The 20353-nt window shown below is 39.5% G+C and overlaps 2 protein-coding genes across 2 annotated transcripts in view; both read right to left on the bottom strand.

The window, feature by feature from the left end:
- adam23b (ADAM metallopeptidase domain 23b) overlaps window positions 1-20353 on the bottom strand; it is a 60423-nt gene that overhangs the window by 8520 nt on the left and 31550 nt on the right. The window contains exons 7-17 of the mRNA XM_079822446.1: window positions 18204-18276; window positions 17863-17909; window positions 14419-14484; window positions 12060-12128; window positions 9521-9687; window positions 9353-9437; window positions 5701-5788; window positions 5548-5599; window positions 3545-3644; window positions 1850-1921; window positions 615-701 (exon numbers count right to left, since the gene is read on the bottom strand). Coding sequence (XP_079678572.1) covers window positions 615-701; window positions 1850-1921; window positions 3545-3644; window positions 5548-5599; window positions 5701-5788; window positions 9353-9437; window positions 9521-9687; window positions 12060-12128; window positions 14419-14484; window positions 17863-17909; window positions 18204-18276 — 906 coding nt within the window. The remainder of the gene's footprint in view (window positions 1-614; window positions 702-1849; window positions 1922-3544; window positions 3645-5547; window positions 5600-5700; window positions 5789-9352; window positions 9438-9520; window positions 9688-12059; window positions 12129-14418; window positions 14485-17862; window positions 17910-18203; window positions 18277-20353) is intronic.
- LOC307129391 (uncharacterized protein) lies at window positions 6543-9305 on the bottom strand (the record flags this gene model as incomplete). The annotated part of the gene is made up of 3 exons (XM_079821778.1): window positions 6543-7384; window positions 7582-8852; window positions 9289-9305. 3 exons carry the CDS (start codon window positions 9303-9305, stop codon window positions 7359-7361), a joined length of 1314 nt encoding a protein of 437 aa, XP_079677904.1. The 3' UTR covers window positions 6543-7358.

Below are 20353 nucleotides of genomic sequence, written 5' to 3'. Positions count from 1 at the left end.
TCCTATTCTCCATTATCCAGAGCTGCGCCCTCTACTGTTCATGTGTGAATCTGCATTTTTACCTCAGCCTGGGGCTTATTATTTCAATTTTGGTATAAGAGGTCTTTACCATTGCACAAAAATATATCTTTTTTTGTTATAAAAAAAAACAAAAACAAGCCCAGCCCAGGTGAGAAAAAGTAACGCAAAAGTAACGTAACACATTACTTTTCTTAAAAAGTAACTAAGTAACTCAATTAGTTACTTTTTAAGGGAGTAACGCAATATTGTAATGCATTACTTTTCAAAGGAACTTTCCCCAACACTGCTTATAAGAGTCTCAGCATACAAGCTAGGATAAGAGATTGAGTGAATAAATGACATACTTCACCTTTAACATGTTTTAACCACCCAGGCAGATGGATAAGTAAATGAGACGGACAGATTTGGTTATGTATGAGTGTTTGTATAAAAGTAATAATAATAAACATAAATAATAATAAACTTGATTTGATATATAGCCTTTAAAAGAAGCTTCTTAAAGCACTTTACATAGTAAAAAAACAACCAATACAAACAAAAAAAAATATACATAATCAGTTTTATAAAATGACGACGGTGTGACTGACTCTCACCAGACATGTTTTATTGCAGCAGGGTCCGTCGCTGCAGTGAGCACCGTTAGACAGAGAGCACTTTTTACAGCACTCTTTAATGCACTCCTATGACACACACACACACACACAGAAGATACACATATACACAGCTCAATACTGCTGTGACACTGTTATGAGCTTCATGTGTAAAATACAGAAGTCATTTGAGTGCTGTCAAGAGCAGCAGTTTCAGTCCTGGTCCTGAGGACACACACACCGCTCTGCATATTTTGTATGTCTCCCTTACTTTAGCACACCTGATTCAGATCATCAGCGCATTAGGAAAGAGCTCCATGAACTGGACTGAGGCCTAGTCCACACTCCATTTAATAAAATAAAAAATTGTGTCCACGTGAAAACACAAAACACGCTATGAAGCGCTGTCAAGAGCATGCCAAACCAACAGGTGGCAATATAACCCTAACCATAAAGCCATGTTGGCCAGAATGCAAAAAATACGGTCTCCGGCCCTTTGAAGCTAAAGGTCACAGCCTGGACTGATGAAACCTGCAATGATTAGTCGACTATTAAAGCATGAATTTGAAGTAAACAGTAAGTCTACATAATATTCACATCTGAAGTTCATAGGGGACATACATACACAGCAGTTACAGCATGAAATTATAAATAAACCTATAACATTTAGATAGCTAACATTTTTATCTCACAATTCTTGACTCTTGACAAAATACTCTCTTTCTTGCATTTGCGTGTTTATATCTCCCAGTTTCGGACTTTATAACTCGCAATTTTGAGTTTATATCACAATTCTGAGGGGGAAAGAGTCAGAATTGCGGGATATAAACTCTCAATTCTGAAAAAGAGTAAATAACGAGTATATCTCACAATTCTGTTTATCCTTCGAAATTAACTTTTTTTAGTCTTTTATTCCATGGCTTCCACAGATTGCTATGAAAAACATCACTGTTTACAAACACAAAATAGGTCTATACCCTTAAATAGGGCATTATTTCAGGGGAAAGCCATTTGTAGTGTGTTCAAAACCATAGTGGATGTTATTGAGTGCACTCATTCTATCCCATAATGCACCATAATATCGAGTGTACAACTGATGTCCGCTCAACGGCTGTAGGGAATAGTGAGTGAGGGTATAGGGGGCGATTACACAGCATTAGTGTGTCAGATAAGAGTAAGAGAGACATACAGAAAATATGCCTCAGGACCAGGATTGAAAAGCGCTCACGGAAACTCACTTCTCTTGGTCCACAGTCACACTCCTCTCCCACTTCTACAAATCCATTTCCACACGCCGTCTCTTCAAACAGCTGCAAGACATGAGGAGGAGTGAATAATGGCATTTTGATTGCATTGAATGTGCACTTGTAATGTACTTTAAATCTGAAAAGTATATATTTTTACACTTTATTTCGATGGTCCACTTTAGACACTCTACTAACTATAAGTGGCTTTGCACATACATGTCAACTAGCAGTCATTAGAGTATTAGTAGACTGCTAGGTTAGGGTTAAGGTTAGTAGAGTTACTTACAGTCTGTTGGGGAGCATCAAAATAAAGTGTTAGCAGATATTAAGGAGAAATTAATACTCTAATGAGAGTTAGTTGACATGTAGGTGCAAAGTCACTTATAGTTAGTAGAGTGTCTAAAGTGTTACTTTAACTTAAAAACAGTATACTTTCATTACTATGTCTGTACACACACTTAAGTACACTAAAAAGTGCACTTTGTATTAATATCACATTACGTTTTACTTTAAAGTACATTTTAAATCATTCATTTTTAGTAAGAATAAGAAGAACACTTATTTTGATGTGTTGACTAACATACTAAAACACTTTATAAAGCACAACTGTAGTGTGTTATTCAGTGTTACATTTGAAGTTAATATATTGAATGTATTAAATTGCAACTTTATCATTACAAATGTGTGATTATAAATATATTTAATTACATGACATACAAGTTTAAATAGAAATGACATTAAAGTATATTTTAGTTTACCATAAATGCTTGTCAGTACATTCAGCTGTGACTTTAACCACAACAGAAGTAATTATAAACTGACATATTCAGCTAACAGCATTTAATATGAATTTAAACTTAAAATTAAGTGTCTGACATAACATTCAGTTTGAACTGAAGTATATTCTCTTAAAAAAATTGCCTTGATCTTTTGACATATAAGAGTCTTTGTACCATTCAAACATCCCGCAAGTTTAAAATGTCCTTCTCATCATAAACAAAGCATTTATTTAACCAAAAATGACTTGTTTTGATATTTCAGGATCCATAGATCCAGCTCATCTACATTAAATGAGTTGAGTTAACATAATCAGGCTAGTTGATTAACTAATAAAATAAAGATTCAATTAAAATGATAACCATATATTTCTATATGTCACCACCACACAAAGCATCGTTTTTAATGTGACGATTGGTTATAAATATGAAGATTGTATTTTGAAGATATTGTATTGTATAGTCTATTATAAAGATGAAGATTGACATTTTGTTAATGAAACAAAAAGCACTTTAATGTTATAAAAAATTAAACAATTTAGGTTCTGTTAGATGTGTTTTGACTACTTTTTGAATGTTGTAAAATTAGATAACGAAGATATATTAACATAAGATTTTTTAAATAGGGCCTCATTGATTCATTTTGTTGGTTCGCCTCTGTTCACTTTAACGCATCCAGTTTAAACTGGTCTTAAAGTTTCTGCTCTTATCCTGTCCACATAGACAACATATTCGTTTTTTTATACAAACAGAGGGATGAGTTATTACAGAAAATAATGTCTGTGGTATTGTGCAGCACACCACAGATGACCTGGAACAATTTAAATGAAAGGTGGGACTGCCTGTCTCCTCCTTATACTTTCTCAGGCAGTTTCTTATTATTTTTGGATAAATTCTGATGATGTCTGACCTTGATGGGTTTGTTAAAGAGGCAGGATCCCCCTCCCTTCAACAGGAACTCTTTATAACCAGTGATACTGCACCTAGAGAAAATCCTCGTGACCTGAGCCCTGAGTAGAAAGACGGATGGGGGAAGAAAGTATAGCTCACATTAAAGGGTTAGTTCACCCAAAAATGTAAATTCTGTCATTAATGACTTCCCCTCATGTCGTTGGACACCCGTCAGACCTCAGTTCATCTTCAGACACAAATGAAGATATTTTAGTGTAAATCTGATGGCTCTGAAAGGCCTCCATTGGCACAATGCACTTTTCACTCTCAAGACCCTTAAAAGACACTAAAGACGTCGTTACAAAGTCCATCTCACTACAGCGGCTCTACAATAACTTTATGAATCGGCGACAATAGTTTTTGTGCACAAAAAAACCCTAAATAACGACTTATATAGTGAGGACGATTTCAAAACAAGGCCTCATGAAGCTTCGAAGCGTTATGAATCAGTGAGTCGAATCATGATTCGGATCGTGTGTCAAACCGCCAAACTGCTGAAATTTGGCGATTCAAACCGCTGAATCGACTCACGGATTCATAACGCTTCGAAGCTTCATGATGCTGTGTTTTTTAGGGGTTTTTTGCGCACAAAAACTATTGTCGCCTCTTCATAAAGTTATTGTAGAGCCACTGTAGTGAGATGGACTTTGTAACGACGTCTTTAGTGTCTTTTAAGGGTCTTGAGAGTGAACCGTGCCATTGTGTCAATGGAGGCCTTTCAGAGCCATCAGATTTACACTAAAATATCTTCATTTGTGTCTGAAGATGAACGGAGGTCTGACGGGTGTCCAACGACATGAGGGGAAGTCATTAATGACAGAATTTTCATTTTTGGGTGAACTAACCCTTTAAGAAGACAACATTTTCTCCATTTCTGTTCTGCCAGGCAAATGACACACATTGCAACAATTTACTCCATTGACAGGCCCATTGAAACGCATGTTATTTAAAACATGTATTAAATGAATAGGAAATAGTTCAATTTAGCTTAAATACAAAAATAATAATTGTGTTTTTATAGATTGTGTGCATGTGAGTGGTAACAGGGGCTTGTGTCCCTGTGCCCCCCTCCAGAGCGAGGGAGACGGACTTGATAATAGCATGATTTGAATTTGAATTTTTATAATAATCCCATATTTTAGTGAAAAAGAGATCCAGTGCGTTTCTGTATTTGTGCTCATCAAATTATTCAATTTTTGGTGAGTAATGTAGCCAATCACAGGCATGTTTGTTGATTTCTTGAACGCAATGGCCAATCACAGGTGTTGAAGTCAGACTCCACTCACCGCTCGAGTGTTTGTCCAGTGCTGAGTTCTGCATGCGCACTAATCCTCTCTAACATTACGGAAATAAGAGATGCGTTGCGTCATCTGATTCAAATAACGGGACTGTGTGAGAACGTGTTCATTGAATGAGTGACAGCTTTTAGTGATTATAAAGGGAACGCTGTCTATGCGATATAAAAAAATAATTAATAGGCCTATAATATATTCAGAATTTGAATAAAACTTTTGTTTTCCATTCTTGACAAGCGGCCACATACACACTTCAGTACATAGACCCATCTGTGTATATACATGCGGGATTCACTCTGCAAACTGATGACTGACTGAGAAATATTTATGTATCAAAATCAAGCTCATATAAATGTCAGGAAACACGACTCCTGGCTGCATGTTAATATCCATGGATCACTGGATCTTTGGGGAGTTGTAAGGAACACTATAGTTTGATAACCGTTTGTTTTATTAGCAGTTTCCTCTATTAACTCAGTCCGGCTCCGGCGGGACAGGGACGTCGATGCATAATACCCTCTATAAAGTGATGTCTAAATGATTACACCCCCCTCCACACACACACACACACACAACCTACACACACACAGGAGATGTAATGAGTACTTAGTATATGGACTATGGAGACTTGTCATATATCAAAATGTGTTTGTGTGAAGTATCTCACCCATTGTCCTCCATGATACAGCCTTGCCAAGAGTTCATGCAGCCACAATCATCTGATAAACAGAACACACACAGTCAGTTAATGCTCAATATTTTATAGTTTATATGTCAGTTTCAAAGTAAAGTGAGCAAGATTATGAGAAAGAGTGTGTACTTTTTATTGATGTTGTATCCCACTGAATGCCAAGATTCTGAGCCAAACTCTGGGACAGCAAGAGCGGCAATGTCTGCGTAGAGCCATACTGCACATCCATTACACACACACACACACAGAGAGAGAGAGAGAGAGAGAGAGAGACATGTTGGGTTTTAATAATATGGGTTTTATACTGTACAAACTGTATATTCTCTCCCCTTACACTAAACCTACCCCTAAACCTATCCATCACACAAAACTACAGGCATTTTTACCTTTTCAACAACAAAAACCTCATTCTGTTTGATTTATAAACTTGTTTCCTCATGGATACCAAAAAATGTCCCCACAAGGACAAGGATTTGTGATATTGCCATCTTTGTGAGGACATTTTGTCCCCATAATGTAGGATTTGCCAGGATCTAATAAATACGGTGATATTCCTGACAAAATAAGAATTGTCCATTTTGAATTCATGTTGACTTTAAGATATAGATGATGCGATAATTAAATAAAAAGGTAGATTTGTTAAAATGTGCAATTAAAGTCTTTAATTTACTGATTGCAGTGGGAGGCAGAATTAATCAAAACAAATCAATAATTGTATTCAACAAAGATGCATAAAATTGGTCAAAAGTGCCAGTAAAGACATTTTATGATGGTGCAAAATATTCTGTTTCAAATAAATGCGTTCTATTCATCAAACTCAAAATGTATCACAATTTCAACAGAAATATGAGGCAGCACAACTGTTTTCAACATTGATATTTCTGAAGGATCATGTGACACTGAAGACTGAAGTAATAATGATAAATTCAGCTTTGAACACAGGAATACATCACACTTTACTATACTCTGATCAGGCATAACATTATGACTAATATTGTGTTGGTCCCTTTTGCTGCCAAAACAGCCCTGACCCGTCGAGGCATGGACTCCTCTAGACCCCTGAAGGTGTGCTGTGGTATCTGGCACCAAGATGTTAGTAGCAAATCCTTTAAGTCCTGTAAGTTGTGAGGTGGGGTCTCCATAGATTGGACTTGTTTGTTCAGCTCATCCCACAGATGCTCGATTGGATTGAGATCTGGGGAATTTGGAGGCCAAGTCAACACCTCAAACTCGTTGTTGTGCTCCTCAAACCATTCCTGAAGCATTTGTGCTTTGTGGCGGCGCATTATCTGCTGAAAGAGCCACAGACACAGGGAATACCGTCTCCATGAAAGGCTGGACATGGTCTCAGCAATGCTGAGGTGGTGCGTGTCAAAGTAACATCCACATGATGGAGGACCCAAGGTTTCCCAGCAGAACATTGGCCAAAGCATCACTGCCTCCGCCACACGCCTTCTTCCCATAATGCACCTGTGCCATGTGTTCCCCAGGTAAGCCACACACACACACACACCCGGCCATCCACGTGATGTAGAAGAACACGTGATCATCAGACCAGGCCTCCTTCTTCCATTGCTCCGTGGTCCAGTTCTGATGCTCACGTGCCACTGTTGGTGCTTTGGGCGGGGTCAGGGGTCAGCATGGGCACTGGTCAGCGGCTGTGCCGCCCCATACACAACAAACTGAGATGCTCTGTGTATTCTGACACTTTTCTATCAGAACCAGCATTAACTTCTTGAGCAGTTTGAGCTCCAGTAGCTCGTCTGTTTGATCGGACCACACGGGCATCAATGAGCCTCGGCCGCCCATGAGCCTGTGGCTGGTTCTCCACTGGTCCTCCATGACCCTGTGGCCGGTTCTCCACTGGTCCTTCATGACCCTGTGGCCGGTTCTCTACTGGTCCTTCATGACCCTGTGGCCGGTTCTCCACTGGTCCTCCATGACCCTGTGGCCGGTTCTCCACTGGTCCTTCATGACCCTGTGGCTGGTTCTCCACTGGTCCTCCATGACCCTGTGGCCAGTTCTCCACTGGTCCTCCATGACCCTGTGGCCGGTTCTCCACTGGTCCTTCATGACCCTGTGGCCGGTTCTCCACTGGTCCTTCATGACCCTGTGGCCGGTTCTCCACTGGTCCTTCATGACCCTGTGGCCGGTTCTCTACTGGTCCTTCATGACCCTGTGGCCGGTTCTCTACTGGTCCTTCATGACCCTGTGGCCGGTTCTCCACTGGTCCTTCATGACCCTGTGGCCGGTTCTCCACTGGTCCTTCATGACCCTGTGGCCGGTTCTCCACTGGTCCTTCATGACCCTGTGGCCGGTTCTCTACTGGTCCTTCATGACCCTGTGGCCGGTTCTCCACTGGTCCTTCATGACCCTGTGGCCGGTTCTCCACTGGTCCTTCATGACCCTGTGGCCGGTTCTCTACTGGTCCTTCATGACCCTGTGGCCGGTTCTCCACTGGTCCTTCATGACCCTGTGGCCGGTTCTCCACTGGTCCTCCATGACCCTGTGGCCGGTTCTCCACTGGTCCTTCATGACCCTGTGGCCGGTTCTCTACTGGTCCTTCATGACCCTGTGGCCGGTTCTCCACTGGTCCTCCATGACCCTGTGGCCGGTTCTCCACTGGTCCTTCATGACCCTGTGGCTGGTTCTCCACTGGTCCTCCATGACCCTGTGGCCAGTTCTCCACTGGTCCTCCATGACCCTGTGGCCGGTTCTCCACTGGTCCTTCATGACCCTGTGGCCGGTTCTCCACTGGTCCTTCATGACCCTGTGGCCGGTTCTCTACTGGTCCTTCATGACCCTGTGGCCGGTTCTCTACTGGTCCTTCATGACCCTGTGGCCGGTTCTCCACTGGTCCTCCATGACCCTGTGGCCGGTTCTCCACTGGTCCTTCATGACCCTGTGGCCGGTTCTCCACTGGTCCTCCATGACCCTGTGGCCGGTTCTCCACTGGTCCTCCATGACCCTGTGGCCGGTTCTCCACTGGTCCTCCATGACCCTGTGGCCGGTTCTCCACTGGTCCTCCATGACCCTGTGGCCGGTTCTCCACTGGTCCTTCATGACCCTGTGGCCGGTTCTCCACTGGTCCTTCATGACCCTGTGGCTGGTTCTCCACTGGTCCTTCATGACCCTGTGGCCGGTTCTCCACTGGTCCTTCATGACCCTGTGGCCGGTTCTCCACTGGTCCTTCATGACCCTGTGGCCGGTTCTCTACTGGTCCTTCATGACCCTGTGGCCGGTTCTCCACTGGTCCTTCCTCAGAGCACTTTTGATAGAGACTGACCACTGCAGGCCGGGAACAGCCCACAAGAGCTGCAGTTTTGGAGATGCTCTGATCCAGTCGTCTAGCCGTCACAATCTGGCCCTTGTCAAACTCGCTCAAATCCTTACGCTTGCCCATTTTTCCTGCTTCTAACACATCAACTCTGAGGACAAAATGTTCACTTGCTGCCTAATATATCCCACCCACTAACAGGAGATGAAGAGATCATCAGTGTTATTCACCTCACCTGTCATAATGTTATGCCGGATCGTTGTATATTCACATAGAAAAAACTTTTTGTAATTTCTGTTTTTATTGTATCAAATAAATCCCGCCTGTGTGAGCAGAAGAGACTTCTTTCAAAAAGAGATATTTTGTACCCTAGCTTACACTGGAAGTATTGCAAACTAAGAGTAAGATCGGTGTGTAAAATCAGCTGTAATATCCTCTACTTTAGAGAAAACGTCATTGACACCGTCTGTGATGAGTGTGTGTGTTTGCTGTAGAGTCACTCACCTCAATGACTCCGACCCCGTGACTCGCAGAACACATCCCTCCAAAATACGCCGCGCAGCCCCGAGGATAGTGAAACGCCACATTACTGCAGACACACACACAGAAGCTCCATTAAGCACACTCTATTTCTGCACATGTGTAAGCAGTTTTGCACAAATGTGAACTCACGAGAACAGATGCACAGCGTCTGCGTGCTTCCTGATGTGCTGCTGTCGGTATTTGGAAAAGTTCCGCAGCATATCGAATGGAATCACACTAACGGGAATGTGATCCTTGTCCGTCCAGATCTCTACGCCGACCAGGACAACACGCGTGTACAGGTGATCTTTGAAAATCTTCCATTAGACAGAGAGAAAGAGCAACAGGAGAAAATTAACATCTTTCCATATAATCCATACTTTGTTGTTTAATTTGGGGCCAAGCATCAAAGCTGAGATCGTATCCGTTAGTTTTCTTATTATACAGCCCATAGAACCGTATGGTTGAAAGTTATGAAATTTGGCACACTGATGGAGGACAGTCCAAACATTCACCACAGTAAATTTGGAGTCTCTAGCTCAATCCATCTAGCGCCACCAACTGTCCAAAGTTTCACTTACGCTTGTGCTGATAACTTTTGAACAAGAAAGGCTAGAAACAAAATTGAATGAAAAAAATTCCGCCATTTTGAATTTTCCGAAAAACGGTTTGTCCAATTTTCATGAAAATCGAATCAGATCATTTTCAGACCATACTGGCAAAAATGTAACAAAATCTTTTTGATAAACCCATCCATTCTCGAATAACGCGCAAACGAATTTGACAAAGAGCACGCCAAATTGGACGTGAGGCAATATCTCCGCAAGGCTTTAGCGTATTCAGACCAAACTTGGTACATGTCTTCACAAGCATGACCTGAGGCCGCATGCAGAGTTTCAGCACAGCGCCACCTACTGGTCAGGAGATATGAAAAATTGCTCTTTTTGCTTATAACTTCTGACCGGTTTGCCCAAAAATCATAAAATTGGTTCTCGTTGGTTGGCGAGCTGAATTATACACAATTTTCCCATAACGGCCATTTTTGACGACAGCAATTTTTAATTTTGTAGTAAAATTATGTATTTTATGAACGCATTGGCGTATCATTATGAAACTTGGTATGGGTCATCGGCCGAGTCCTAAAGGAGCCTGAGAAGTTTCGGGTCAGTGTCACCTAGTGGTAAAAATAAATATTTACAAAAATGTTTCGATGTGGTTGACTCCTTTTCACAGCAGTCATCTCGTTAGATTCCTGAATCTTTGCAGAGCCCAATGATACCAAACATGCTATGTTTTGCTGACATTGTGATTTATCATTTTAAAAAGCATTCGCAAATATCTTCGAAACATTTATTCCAATTGAGATGAAACGTAGAAAAATTGGAACCATAGCAAGTTCACAAAATATCAAAGATCCAATGTCAAAACTTTGATTGTAAGTGGCAAAAGATTAAATCAACGTCGGGCATGGGTCATTTTTCATGTGCTTATAAATGAAATTAGATATTTTCACAGAATTTGATACTTCTGTATGAGCGCACTCAGAGGACACATAAAGAAGAGATGGGATTGTGCCACTTGGTGGTGTTATAATTGAACAAAACGTGAAATTAGCACAAACTACAGTACAATATTTTGTTGTAAAATGCTATATTTTACAAATGCCTTAGTGTATCATTACAAAACTCTGTATGTGTCATCAGGACCATGCCTTTAATATACACAAAAAACACATTCTGGTCAAATTTTATAATGACATTTAAAAAAATGCTAATAATGTTCGATTTATTTAGCCTATTTTGATGAAACTGATCTTGATAGATTCCTTGAGTAATACCGAGAACAATGATACCAATTAGTAGCTAGCCTGGTCTTACCAGACTCTCTTACGTTTCATTTGTACAGAGAGTCTGGCCACTCTCCATTGACAAGCGTTGACTTCCTTTAAGGCGGGAAACTGATTGGACTGGTTAAAATTTGACCGGAGAAAACCAGAGAATATACCGCAATCCCAGACGGAGTACTGAAGGAAAATGAAAATTGAGCGGAAGTACGTAGGAGGGCGGAGCCAGGCTAACCGAATACTAAAAATTAGCTGTCGGCCATTTTGAATTTCTTTGAAAACGTACTTTTTCGAACTCCTTCCAGACCATTGGTCTGAATTTCACCAAAATTGTCCCAGATCATCTTCAGACCATGCCAGCAAAAAAGTTGTCAAAAGCTTTTCAATAGATCAACCCATTTTCAAATAACACATCAATGAAATTGTAGGCATGATAACCAAATGAAGCTCTTGAGTTACAGCCTCAGAATCAGCTGGTTATGCCTACAATTTCATTGATGTGTTATTTGAGAATGGCAACTGCAACGCTTTGGCATATTGACACTAAACTTTGTATGTTATTGTAACCTCACACTGACCACACTATAATAATTTGATAGCAGCGCCACCTATTGGTCAAAAGGGATAAACAAGTCAATCATAATCCAAGTGATTATATTTGTGATGTTTCTGCCATTTTGACAAAAATAATAAAAAAATGTCTTTAATTACACATTGTTGCAGTTTTTCTGAAGCTCCCAGCCACGGGGTCCACAGACCATTAGGGGTTTCTGAAATCCAGGTCTATCTAATTGATCACAAACACAAAGTATTCACTGAAAACTGGTCAATAATTCAAAAACTCACCGCATCCGCCTGGTTGACAACAGATTTGGCGAAGTTGAGAGTGTGCTGCTTGGTCCTCAGTCTCTTAAACTGTGGGATAATATTGATATAGTTATAGCCTAATTATAAAACATCAAACCGAAAGATCAAACAAACACTCAAACTCAGCACACTTAAATGCGCCTTTACTTGCAGCGCTAATACTGCATTGACTGCAACAGAATTAGTGAGGAGAACAAACTCTGTAGAAGAAGCAGAGCGCCCTCTAGTGAACACTACAGATTTACTCAAGAACACTGCAGAAACATTGTTTTCAACCCTTACACCAACTCTAAGCGTTAAGACTGTAAAAAGGTTTATGTATGACGAGTCACTCAGGTATGGGTTACTCCGCAGCGGTTGTCGTCCCGCTCAGACTAAAATATTTTACATTGTCCCTGTTACACATTTTACATATAGTTACTTTAGTAATAATAACATTCAATTATGCATAGTTACATGCAACTAAACCAAACCGTAACCCTAACCCTGATTATCTAGTTAGTACAAGTAGTTAATTACTGTTACTTAATACTTAGTTGTATAATTACACTGGGACAATGACACTTTAAAATAGTGTAAGTGTAATCTTTATATTCAACTTCATCATTGTGTATTATGTTCAACTTTAAGTTGTGCAATTACAAACATATTTAAAAATACAATATAAATTATGGTTACATTTTATTTTAAGGTGTCGTTTGTTACAGTGTAATTATATATTTAAGTACTGAGTACTATTAATTAACAAAATGTACTTGCTATAAGGTTAGGGTAGGATTAGGGTTTGGTTGAGGGTTCTGTACATGTAATTATGCATAATTTACTGTTATTACTATAGTAAGTACATGTAACATATGTAACAGACACTGTAAAAAAAGGGTTACAGAAATTACATTTTAGTAAATAAAATAAATATATTTTAGTCTATCATTAATGCTTGTCAGTACACTCAGCGGTAACTTTATCCATATTTCAAAGACAATAGATGTAGTTATGAAATTGCAAATAAAGATTGGCACCCCATGGTAAATATGATCAAATATGGCTGTAAAAATAAATCTGCATTGTTTATCCTTTTGATCTTTCATTCGAAAAATTCACAAAAATCTAACCTTTCATTGAAGTAAAAGAATTTTAAGTGGGGGGGAAATCACAGTATGAAATAAATGTGATTTATTTCTGAATTGTACTTAAGTCTTACTTAACTAGGCAAAAAAGCTGCAAATTGCATTTAAAGGATTAGCTCACTTTTAAATAAACTTTTGCTGATAATTTACTCACAGTTTTTCTCCAAATAGTGGCCTTCAATGGGCTCCAAACGGTTCAAATGACAGTTTCAGTGCAGCTTCAAAGTGCTTTAAACCATACCAAACAATACCAGATGATGAATAAGGGTCTTATCTAGCGAAATGATCAGTTTCTGCGAGAAACCGAGCAGTATTTATGCTATTATTTTACCTCTTATCAGACGAGCGTGATCATCTCTGAGCTCCGCCATAACTTCCGCTAAGTGAGGTCAAAATACGAGCGTGGTCATAGATATATCGATCATAGATGCCTCATTCTACTGATCCGTGCAGGCGCTAATGAGGCATCTACATATACATCTATGACCACGCTCGTATTTTGACCTCACTTAGCGGAAGTTATGGCGGAGCTCAGAGATGATCACGCTCGTCTGATAAGAGGTAAAATAATAGCATAAATACTGCTGGGTTTCTCACAGAAACTGATGGTTTGGCTAGAGAAGACCCTTATTCATCATCTGGTGTCGTTTAAAGCCCTTTGAAGCTGCACTGAAAATGTAATTTGGACCTTGAACCGTTTGGAGCCCATTGAAGTCCATTATATGGAGGAAACCCCTGGACTGTTTTCATCTAAAACCTTCATTTCTTTTTGACTGCAGAAAGAAAGACATGGACATCTTGGATGACATGGGGGTGAGTAAATTATCAGCAAAAGTTTATTTAGAAGTGAACTAATCCTTTAATATTAATTTATACTATAATACATTTTTGCAATTAACATGAAATGAAGTGTCCAAAAACATTACAATGAGTTCACTCTTTTCAAGTACATTGTAATTCCACTTAAATGTTTAAGTACAATCAAATTGGCTGTACAAGTCAAAAATCTTGCCTAGTTAAATCTTCTATAACTAGTTATAACATTGGTCAAATTATTTTGATGAGATAAAGTGGAAAATTGACCATATAATTTTTCATATTTTTCCCCATACTCTTTTTAAAAGGACTGCTAAAGTGTACGTCTTCTTCGCAAAGGAAAACACATGCCACACACTCACATACTATCCTATCCAAACAGCATTTAAACACACCATGTTGTGGTCAATGACGATCATCAGCTCTATGTACTTCATCTCCTCAAACAGGTTCCTCGGGATCTGGAAGAGAAATAGGACTCAATCCTGGCTCAGCTCCTCAAGAACAGACAGAAGTGTCTCATAATCACTTTCATTCATTACAGACTCTCATAATGGGCTGCGGTTACATTTATGGATAAAGTGCCTTGTTCTGGATGAACGTTTTTGGATGGATCCCAATTTACATACTTCGACAATACCATAATTTAATTTATGGCCACAAAAACTTTTTTGTCATAATGAAAGCTTGCATGTTTCTGGTGATGGGAAAGTACATTTCAAAAGTTTGGGGTTGGTAAGGTTTTTTATGTTTTTAAAAGAGGTCTCTATTGATCAAAAATACAGTGAAAACAGAACATTTTTTAAATATTACTACATTTTATAATAGATGTTTTCTATGGAAGCTTGTTTCCACCATGGAATACAACTAATTTAAAAGATAATTGTGAAATAAAGTCAGAACTGCGTGATATAAACTTGCAATTTTGACTTTTTTTCTCACAGTTGTGACATCATATCACGCAATTCTGAATGTCAATGTGAAATGTCATGATTGTGAGTTATAAAGTCAGAATTGTGAGATATAAACTCGCAATTGTGGAAAAAAGTCTGAATTGCAAGTTTGACTATATCACGCAATTCTGAGAACTAAAGGTCAAAAGTCAGAATTATGAAATATAAAGTCACAATTACCTTTTGTATCTTTTATTCTGTGGCGAAAACAAGCTTCCATCATTTTCTGTGTGAATATATAGTAAAATGTGATGTATTCCTGTGCCCAAAGCTGAATTTATCATCATTACTCCAGTCTTCAGTGTCACATGATCCTTCACAAATCATTCTCATATGAGGATTTGATGCTCAAGACACATTTATGATTATTATCAGTGTTGAAAAATGTTGTGCTGCTACATATTTGTGTGGAAACCATGAAAAAAAAAAATCAGATTCCTTGATGAATGAAGAATTCATTAGAAATCTTGTGTAACATTATTAACCTTTACTGGGTCTTTTGCTCAATTTAATGCCTTCTTTCTTTAAAAATTGGATTTTGTCATCACAGGTAAAAAATGTTTTGACATTTATAGTAGAAAGTGCTACATTGATGCACCAGTAGACATTTCAAACATTTTGAACAATTCATTTTCAGAAGCACACCATTATTGAGAAATACTATTAGTTCATAAGATAGCATCAGCTATTGTTTGCATTAGCATTTTGCTAAACAAATGGCCTAATTTATTCATAATTACATGGGGCATTATGGTAATGATCTGAGCACATGGTCTGAAGCTCATGGTGCACTTAGAGTGTGTCCGAATCCACTTTTGCTATTTTAACGACGGAATAAATGGTCGGCGCACCAGGCGCAAAAAGGTCCAAAAGGGTCGTCCCTCGTCTCTCAATGAGTCATGGGTGTGTTTTGGGCGTAACGTGCAATAAACCAATCACAGTCTCATCTCCCATTCCCTTTAAAAGCCAGTTGCGCTCGCACCATGGCGGATTCCCCATTTGAATGGAGGAATATAGACGCCCTCAACCTGACGAGTCTGTTTCATGTGTGTATTGGCACGATTGGTCAAATAATTAGCCAATTTCATCCGTCATTACTGCAAATAGCTAATTCTGAAACATGCAATGACTATCCATTATGACATGAAGGCATTTTTATCTTTATGTACACAATAATAATAAAATCTAATGTAATAATCAGAGTGTACGCGTGTTGTGAACCGCCTATAGGCTCATATCACTAACACACCCTTTAAATAGCACACAAAATACTGCACTATTGACTTTAGAGCAGGTTTGTGTTGGTCAAAGGCGCAGTCGTCTTCAGTTCCTCACAATAGCAACACTCCAGCAATGCTCCTGAACACACCTGGGGTCCGTTCTTCGTACCTCGACAGATCCCAGATCTTTTAATCGTGATAACTGATCTCTGGCTAATTTGGTTCTTCAAACGGATTAAAATATATAATTTTATATATATAAAATATATAAGATCACTGCGCGTTCTTCTGTTCCCTGAAGAGGGCAGATGCATTGATTCTCGAAACCATGATCAGCAATGCAGCGATTGGCTGGCGGCAAGACAACGTCATGACATCATATAATAAAAAAAAGCCACCTGGCAAAAAACTTGACAAATTAAAAAAATTCTGGACCTTTATAAGGAAACAGCCAAACAACCAAACCAACATAAAAATTATAATAGATAAATCAAATTTGTTCCCAATTATTTATATTCATGATTTTATAGTATTTGTAAACCCTTTACATTTTTATTTCAATGTTGTAGTTAGCAATTCATTTAATTTTTTATTCAATTTGAAGAAGATTTGTATTAAAGTTTCTTAAGGGTCAAGATCAAGTTCTCTGCATCTCCTGCGCTGCATCAAACCATCCCATAATATCCGTCACCACTCAAATTAATGCACGGCTCAGAGTAACTGTACAACGTGTGTAAGACTGCGATAACATTATAAAGTAATTATTCCATCACAAATAAATCTCTCCGTAAAGTAGTCTATAGTATTATACACAACATTATAATATTATTTTCAAATGTATATTTTATATATATTTTCATTTTTATATTATTATTGTTATTATTTAAAATAATTATTGCCCCTGGTGTAATAAAGCAGCAGTGGCTGGGACAGATTTTAAGTATCAACGCTCCTTAAAAAGATGCAGTCTAACCCTATTCACATGAAATCAGCCGCTCCCGAACAGGTTTAAGCTCACAGTTTGATAGCAAGATGAGCGTCGAAGAACCAAACAATCCAAGATCACGCCAAATCAAATCCGGCTAACTGAGTTAGCGACGTACGATGAACCTGGTGTTCAGAGCAGACGCCCATGGGTGAACAGATGCACCAGTGCATTTGATATTTCAACAACGTGGAGCTGGACGTGAACATGAGAACTGCGTCCGGCTGAAACTAGCAGAACACACTCGCGTCGCATCGCATCGGGTGTGTTATAGGGCCCTTCATGTTTTATGTTCATGTGTTTAAAAACTGCTCAATCAGTTACAGTCTGCATTTTTCGGACCAGTTACAAACTCGTCCTCCTGAGTAATAACGCTTGAGTGCAACATTAACCCAAAAACCATGAGCAGAATGCATTCTTCCAGAGTCCACAAATAAATCATGTAGCCTGCCATCCAGGCCCCAGTTCAAACTGCTGTTACTTTACAATAATGTATGAATACAATCTAGTATGGATGTGACCTTGTGTGTGTGCTAAGAGTGGCAGTACTAAGGCTGAGTCTATCAGTTTGACATTATGGGATGTGTGCTGGTTTGTCATTGTCGGTGTTGTGTTGTGCTCTGCAGTGGGTCACTTTATGGCCTGTATCCAGCATCAGCTAAGTCCCACTCAAACTCTTACAGCTCGCTTTTTCCTCCGTCGAAGCCAAGACAAATCCTCCTCCATGCCTGCACACACACACACACACACAAACATGTGTTTGTTTGTCAGCCCTTCCTTCGTTTGTTATGTGAATACATTCTAAGATTCCTTCCTAAAAGAGAAATTTAAGCTGCTAACAAGAGAGTAACATTGTTTTCAAAGACACAAAGAGCACATCTCCAAACAACATGTCGACCATGTAACTGATCAAATCGGATCAAGTTTTTTTTATTGTTCCCCCTAGTATTTTGGTATTTTTGGGTGAGCTGTTCCTTTAACTCATCAGGACGTCCTGGCCGTTCATGTTCCATGTAGTGTACCTTCTTCTCCTGTAGGTGGGGTTTGCTGCAGGATAGCCGTCCTGAGTAAGACATGTGGTCTCGCTGTTCCCTCCTAATGAAAAAAACACAGAGTATGAGCCGCCAAACCTCACCAAGTTCATCCAACGTGTCTTCAGCCGCACACATCATCTTAACTGGCCTAGTGCTTTTCATTAGTGCTTATAATGAACGGTGCAGTTTGGGTTGTTTTAGAAGACGGTTTGTTAGTTTAAAATTAAAATGTTAGTTTAGAGTCACTGTGTGTAGGGATAGTGTGTATGGAGGTCATTAAAGCGTTAGGAGTCAATTTGCAGAGGAAATTATAAACATGATGCAACCATTTTCATTGCCAATAGCAGTGCATGTTCTTACTGCAGACTTCATATGAGCATATTGACGGTTTGCAAATATGGCTGTACTAATTATTATAAGAATAATATTCAGTGAGTAATCTAATGGAAAATTAGGCTTTATTCTTATGCTTACAGGAAATACACATATTCACACATTTTCATCACGTTTCCCTAAGATACACTATTGTTATGTTGCATTTATTTGATCAAAAATACAGCAATATTAGTATAGTAGGATTAATATTGTGAAATATTATTACAGCTGTTTTCTGTGTGAATATACACTCACCTAAAGGATTATTAGGAACACACACTAATACTGTGTTTGACCCCCTTTCGCCTTCAGAACTGCCTTAATTCTACGTGGCATTGATTCAACAAGGTGCTGAAAGCATTCTTTAGAAATGTTGGCCCATATTGATAGGAAAGCATCTTGCAGTTGATGGAGATTTGTGGGATGCACATCCAGGCCACGAAGCTCCCGTTCCACCACATCCCAAAGATGCTCTATTGGGTTGAGATCTGGTGACTGTGGGGGCCATTTTAGTTCAGTGAACTCATTGACATGTTCAAGAAACCAATTTGAAATGATTTGAGCTTTGTGACGGTGCATTATCCTGCTGGAAGTAGCCATCAGAGGATGGGGACATGGTGCTCATAAAGGGATGGACATGGTCAGAAACAATGCTCAGGTAGGCCGTGGCATTTAAACAATGCCCAATTGGCACTAAGGGGCCTAAAGTGTGCCAAGAAAACATCCCCCACACCATTACACCACCACCACCAGCCTGCACAGTGGTAACAAGGCATGATGGATCCATGTTCTCATTCTGTTTACGCCAAATTCTGACTCTACCATCTGAATGTCTCAACAGAAATCCACACTCATCAGACCAGGCAACATTTTTCCAGTCTTCAACTGTCCAATTTTGGTGAGCTTGTGCAAATTGTCGCCTCTTTTTCCTATTTGTAGTGGAGATGAGTGGTACCCGGTGGGGTCTTCTGCTGTTGTAGCCCATCCGCCTCAAGGTTGTGTGTGTTGTGGCTTCACAAATGCTTTGCTGCAGACCTCGGTTGTAACGAGTGGTTATTTCAGTCAAAGTTGCTCTTCTATCAGCTTGAATCAGTCGGCCCATTCTCCTCTGACCTCTAGCATCAACAAGGCATTTTCTCCCACAGGACTGCCGCATACTGGATGTTTTTCCCTTTTCACACCATTCTTTGTAAACCCTAGAAATGGTTGTGCGTGAAAATCCCAGTAACTGAGCAGATTGTGAAATACTCAGACCGGCCCGTCTGGCACCTGTCACATGGTGTTTTGGTGTTGGTTCATGTTCATTGTTCCTTGTTCATGTTTTAGTTTATCATGTTCTTGCTTTGTTTTAGTGTCATGCACTTCCTGGTTTTGTCATGTTTCAGTGTCATGTGAATCCCATGCCCTCATGTGATCTTGTGTCTTGTCCTGTCATTGGTTCATTGTCTCATCACTGTTCACAGGTGTCACTTGTCTTGTCATTAGTCTGTGTGTGTATTTAAGCCCTCATGTTTGCCATGTGTCTTTGTCAAGTATTGAATGTTGTAACCCGCTGTTGGTGAGTTCTGTTAAGTTAAAGCTCTTTATAGTTTGTTTTTTGCCAAGTCCTTGTTTTATGTTTTGTTGTGAATAAAAAGCTGCATTTGGGTCCAACAACTCGCCTCCAGTGGATAAACTGTTACAGCACCAACAAACATGCCATGCTCAAAATTGCTTAAATCTCCTTTCTTTCCCATTCTGACATTCAGTTTGGAGTTCAGGAG

Source organism: Gobio gobio (assembly GCF_949357685.1).
Source record: "Gobio gobio genome assembly, chromosome: 7".
NCBI classification, from domain to species: Eukaryota; Metazoa; Chordata; class Actinopteri; order Cypriniformes; family Gobionidae; genus Gobio; species Gobio gobio.
This window is presented reverse-complemented; position numbering and strand designations above follow the sequence as displayed.